We start from the raw sequence: 6,000 nt of genomic DNA on the forward strand, positions 1-6,000 counted from the left end.
GCTTTCAGAAGACTGGGATGGACCTGTGCTGTCCTGTGGCCCCCGGTCCTCACCTGTCCAAGCAGTCCCACGCTTGTTCTGTGGTCACATGACCTGGGGCCTTGAGCCAAGGAGCTTGCAGCTCTTGCAATAAATTCTCGCTTCTAAGGAAGGAAGGAAACTGGGGCACACCTTTAATCCCAGCACTCAGGAGGCAGAAGCAGACAGATCTCCGTGAGATCGAGGCCAGCCTGGTCTACAGAGCCAGTTCTAAACTAGCCAGAGCTACACAGTGAGATCCTGTCTCAAAAACCATATAAATGAATGAATAAGGAAGGAGTCGCCCCACTGCACACCAAGGTCAGGCAGCTTCAGGCCAGAGGCAGCCACAGTGTCCCTGGGTGTCACCCCGCCTGAAGGCAGCCCAGCCAGATCCTACAGACCCCCTAGGTATCACAGACACCACCCCCACCCCCCACCCCCGCCTCCAGATCCTGGCCTAACTGAGCCGTGACACCAGGAGTGGCCTGGTGGTGCCTTTGGGTCTGACACAAAGTTGCTTTTGTCCCCAGGCCCAACTGTGTCAATGTGTTGGTCACCACCACACAACTGATCCCCGCACTGGCCAAGGTCCTGCTGTACGGCCTGGGCTCCGTGTTCCCCATTGAGAACATCTACAGCGCCACCAAGACAGGTAGGAGGGGCTGGGGCAGGGAAGGAACTCTCACCCCAGCGACCGAGTGAGCGAGCAAGCAGGACTCAGGCCTCAGACCACAGCCCTCCAAAGAGTGTAACTGACTTCAGCACAGGCCTGGACCGACAGGAATCAACAGCCCTGCTTGCTCTCAGCCCCTGACTGAGTTCCTTGAAAAATCCAAGGAATGGTGGCCTTCTTTTTCTCACGAGGAGGCTATTTTTTTTATTATTCTTACCTCCCAAATGCACAGGACTTAAAAATAAACCTAGGGCCCTGGAGGGATGGCTCAGTGGTTCAGAGCCCAGGCTGCTCTTCCAGAGGACCTGGCTTCAATTCCCAGCAACCACATGGCAGCTCACAACTGTCTGTGACTACAGTTCCAAGGGATCTGACACCTTTACAGAAACATACATGCAGGAAAACACTAATGCACATAAAATAAAAATAATAAATCATTAAAAAAAAAATAAACCAAGGTCTGGGGAGATGGCTCAGCGGGCTGGGAGCTAATCGTGCAGCCTGGGGACCTGAGTTCAGATGCCCAGTACCCACCTTAAAAGGCTGGGCGTGGTGGCTCAAGACTTTGATCCCAGCACTCAGAAGGCAGAGGTAGGTGGAGCTCTGTGAGTCTGAGGACAGCCTGGTCTACAAAGCGAGTTCCGGGCCAGCCAAGGCTACATAGTGAGACCTTGTCTCGCAAAAAAACAAAAAAACAAAAAAAACAAAACAAAAAAAAAACCCACCAGGGCTGGAGAGATGATGGCTCAGCGGTTAGGAGCACTGGCTGCTCTTCCAAAGGTCCTGAGTTCAATTCCCAGCAACCACATGGTGGCTCACAACCATCTGTAATGATTCTGGTAGGCAGGGATACATGCAGACAGAATACTGTTTACGTAATAAATAAATAAATAAATAAATAAATAAATAAATAAATAAATAAATAAATCTTAAAAACAAAAAACAGCAAAACAAGCGAAAACCCAAACTAGACAGAGCTGTCCATGCTTGTAACCCAGCACTGAGCAGGCACAGACAGCTGGCCCAGATGAGTGAAGAACTCCAAGTTCAGTGAGAGACCCTGTCTCAAAAAACAAAGGTGGGAAGAGATCCGGAAGACAGCTGGTGCTGACCTCAGGCCTCCACAGCACCCACATGGGCAAGTGCACCTGTGCACACCCACCGGAACATACATGCACACACCACACACACACAAAACCTAGTTAGTTGAGATCGTTTTATTTTTATTTTTAAATTGCATTCTTTTATTTTGTGTGTGTGAGTATGATATGTGTGCGTTGTGTGTGTGAGCAGAGGCCGGAGGCCATCAGGGAGCCTCCTCCATCACTCTCCCTCTAACTCCGTTTTGAGTCAGGGGGTCTCCCTGGACCTGGGCCCATTTGGTTATTATTTATTTAGGCTACACTGTCAGCCAGCAAGCCCTAGCTATCCTGTCAGGATGCGTGTGTGTGTGTGTGTGTGTGTGTGTGTGTGTGTGTGTGTGGTGTGTATGTGTGTGTATGTATGTGTGTGGTATGTATGTGTGTATGTGTGTGTATATGTGTGTGGTGTGTGTGTATGTGTGTGGTGTGTGTATATATGTGTGTGGTGTGTATGTGTGTGTATATGTGTGTGTATGTGTATGTGTGTGGTATGTGTGTGTGTGTATGTGTGTGTGTGTGGTATGTGTGTATGTGTGTGTATGTGTGTGGTGTGTATGTGTGTGTATGTGTGTGGTGTGTGTATGTATGTGTGTGGTATGTATGTGTGTGGTGTGTATGTGTGTGTATGTATGTGGTGTGTGTATGTATGTGTGTGGTATGTATGTGTATGTGTGTGGTGTATGTGTGTGTGTGTGGTATGTGTGCGTGTGCGTGCGTGCATGTGTGTGTGTGGTGTGCGTGTGTGTGTGTGTGTGTGTATGTGTGTGCATGTGTGTGTGTATGTGTGTGCATGTGTGGTGTGTGTGCATGTGTGTGGTGTGTGTATGTGTGTGCGTGTGTGTGTGCACGTGTGCGTGTGTGTGTGGTGTGTGTGTGTGTGTACAGGATCATGCCTGGTTACACGGGCACTGGAATCTGAACTCAGGTCCCCATACTTACACAGCTGTACAAGCATTCTTACCAGCTCAGCCGTTTTTCCTTCTTTTTACTTTTTCGTTGTGTCAAAACAACAGTATAATTCTTTTCCGTGGTTCTGGTCATTGAACCCAGGACCTTGCTCACTCTAGGCAAAAGTTCTACCACTGAGCTACATCCTGAACCCACTAGTGTCTGGGGCTTTAAACCTGGGTTCTTCTGCCTCAGCCTTCCCAGTAGCTGGAATGGCAAACCTGAATGGCAAGCCAGTTCCACCACACTTGGCGACAGTATGAACATTTTTTACCATCGTGCATCTGGGTTTGGGTTTGCAGTTCTAGGGGCTGAAGCAGGACAGAGAGCCTTTGTCAGTGTGTGTTGCCGAGGCCCAAAGAGCAGCACCAGAGACAGGGGCCTGCCTTCCGCCCTGCTCAGGCTCTCTGGGTGGCTGACGTTGGCCACCTTCCTGTGAGGCTAAGGGCAGCGCTAAGCTCGCTGTGGGACAGATGACAGACAGACAGACAGGGTGGCCGTGGCTGCCACTTACACTGTTCCACCCCTTGTGGGGACGCCAAGCTCTGATCTCCTTCCTTCCTCTCCACCCCATGCAGGCAAGGAGAGCTGCTTTGAGAGAATCATGCAGAGATTCGGCCGCAAAGCTGTCTACATTGTGATAGGTGACGGGGTGGAAGAGGAGCAAGGAGCCAAGAAGGTACCTGAGCCCCCGGGCGGCCTGCCTACAGCACGCACACACACACACACACACACACACACACACACACACACACACACACACACAGCTCTCGGGCTCTGCTCTCCAAGGCTGCTCACATTTGCAGATCCAGAAGCATCCTGAGTAATTTCCTCCCACAAATCCCCCTTATGGCCCTGGCCACTGCCCCTGGCATCCTGGCCCGGTTCTGGACCCCAGAGACCCTGTGGACCAGCAGGGCCAGTGCACGTGCGGGCATTTTATTTCATGCTCAGGGGCGGCAGGTTCCAAGACCGCTTCCCGGCTAATAAAGGCAGCATTAGGCTAATGAAAAAGACAATCCCACATCTGTGATCTCAGCCTCCAACAGAGCACAGGGGCCTCTTGGAAAAGAAACAGCTGCCCGGACCCTGGATCTGGCCCTGTCAACAGCACCCCAGAGAGCTGCCACCCCCATCCCAAGGCCAGACAAGCCCCTAGTTAATGTCATGAAGCTTAATTCAGGGACCTGCTCCCCCCCCCCCCCTTCGCTCCCATTTAACATATCCCAAGGAAATGCAAATGTGTTTAGGATCCCTCGGGGAGAGAGAAGAGGCAAGGCCCCAGGAGGCCACCCTGCAGTTCTGTCCTTGACATAATGACTCCAGTCCTGCCCCCTCCCCACCCCACCCACCCCCGCGCCCACCTCAGCTAGGCCCCTGGCCTGGGGCCCACAGCTGCCCTATTCGTCCTCCGATTACCCTTGTCCCCTCAAGTCTCAGAACAACGGCCCGTGATGCTCCAGCCAGGGTGAGGGCTGTATTAGCTGAGCATCTACTGTATGCTACCCACCACTCAGCGAGTGCACAGACCGGGGACCAAGAAGTGCAGCATGCCTGACGCGGGGTGACGAAAGCTTAGGGGGAAACAGAGCATGGAAATAGGGGTGAGTGGGGTGAGGGGATAAGTTACGGGCCCAGGTAGCTGTCAAGGCCGGCCTCACTGAGAAGTGAACAAAGACGGGCCAGCGTGTGGGCCAAGCGGGCAGCAGGGGGAAAAGACGGGAGCTGAAGATCTGCAGGCTAGAGCTAGCGGCATGGGGGCTGCCAGGGTGGGGCAGGACAGGGTGGCTGGAGGGGAGGCCGAGGAGCTGTCCAGACAGACGCCAGAAGGACTGCCGGCATTAGGAAAGAAAGTCTCTTCCCAGTGTACCTTTCTGACGTTAAGTTCACCTCACAGGGTTGGGAGGATGGCTCAGCTGATGATGTACCTGCTGCATGAACGTGAGGACCTGAGTTCAGATCCTCTGTACCTTTGTAAAAAAGTGTGTGTGCGTGTGTGTCTGGGCACTGGGAAGTAAGAAAGAAAGGTGGATCCCAGTCTGGCTGAGCTCTGGGTTCAATAATAGACCATGTCCAAAAAAAAAAAAAAAAAAAAAAAAAAAAAAAAAAAAAAAACACCAAGTTGGAAAGCAATAGGAGAAGACAGTTGACATCCTTCACTGGCCCAAGGATACCCTTCCTGGGACCCCCTCCCCTTCAGCCACCAGCAGAACAGGAAAATCTTTTTTTTTTTCCGTTAACCCCCCCCCCCCCGCCCCAGCTGAGGACTGAACCTTCAAGGCCTGATACAACAAACCTACACCTTTCCGTGGACCACCCCAACCCCCTGACTGCCACCCAAACCGAGGCTGCCTGGCTCTGCTTCCGGCAGGATGTTTTGTTAACACCTGCCTGGGGATTCTGCTGTGCCCTGAGGGAGCAGAGAGGTCGGGCCTCGCTGGGGATGCTGGGCACATAGGGGTCTGCTAATGTTCCCGGGGACCCTCCAGGCTGCCCGGGCAGCTTGTTTGGCCACGTGTAACCGGATGCTTTCTGCCGCAGCACAACATGCCCTTCTGGAGGATATCCTGCCATGCTGACCTGGAGGCTCTGAGGCACGCCCTGGAACTGGAGTATCTATAGCAAGCAGGGAGGGTTGCAGCCACCACCTGCCGCCCGCCGCCACCCAGTCCCCGTCATCTCACGCCATGAAAGACACCAGAAACTGGGGAGGGGCCCTACACCCAGGGGACACGTCCCACGGCCATCTCCAAAGTGTCCTCTTCCCTCGGGGACAGAGAGCCAGGCTGTGTTGTGAAGCCCAGAGACCCAAATGAGGGTGCGTCGGCTTGAGAGGGCATGGGGGGGCAGCTCATCTTGTTCTCTTCTTTTTAATTTATGAACTGATCCCATTACTCACGTTACCCTCTGGTCCCTGTGCTGTGGTTTCTTGGCCGTTAGTCTGGTTCGGGGTTCTAAACTGGCTGTGGGGTGGTTCCCAGTTCTGTGCTTCAGGGACAGTCATCCTCTGGACGTTGGTGAGGGAGGCAGTCTGGGGCTGTGGGGATGCCTCTCGCTTACTTTTCCTTTCCCAAGATCCTCCCTGATGTCATGTGGACAGTGCGCCCGTGCCTTATGCCGCCATCTTACTTTGTAGGGAAAGGGGGACCCCGGGAAGGAAGAGGTACTTTGTGATGATGGATAAAGGCATTAAATAAAGCCACGTTTACATTTGAA

General features: G+C 52.9%; 1 protein-coding gene across 1 annotated transcript in view; it reads left to right on the plus strand.

Annotated features, from left to right (window-relative positions):
* The window catches only part of Eya2 (EYA transcriptional coactivator and phosphatase 2), a 168,238-nt gene extending 162,238 nt beyond the window's left edge, over positions 1-6,000 (plus strand). Inside the window, exons 14-16 of the mRNA XM_028868502.2 lie at positions 552-673; positions 3,363-3,463; positions 5,326-6,000. Coding sequence (XP_028724335.1) covers positions 552-673; positions 3,363-3,463; positions 5,326-5,406 — 304 coding nt within the window. The 3' untranslated portion in view covers positions 5,407-6,000. The remainder of the gene's footprint in view (positions 1-551; positions 674-3,362; positions 3,464-5,325) is intronic.

This window comes from Peromyscus leucopus, chromosome 4 (genome assembly GCF_004664715.2).
Source record: "Peromyscus leucopus breed LL Stock chromosome 4, UCI_PerLeu_2.1, whole genome shotgun sequence".
Classification (NCBI taxonomy): domain Eukaryota; kingdom Metazoa; phylum Chordata; class Mammalia; order Rodentia; family Cricetidae; genus Peromyscus; species Peromyscus leucopus.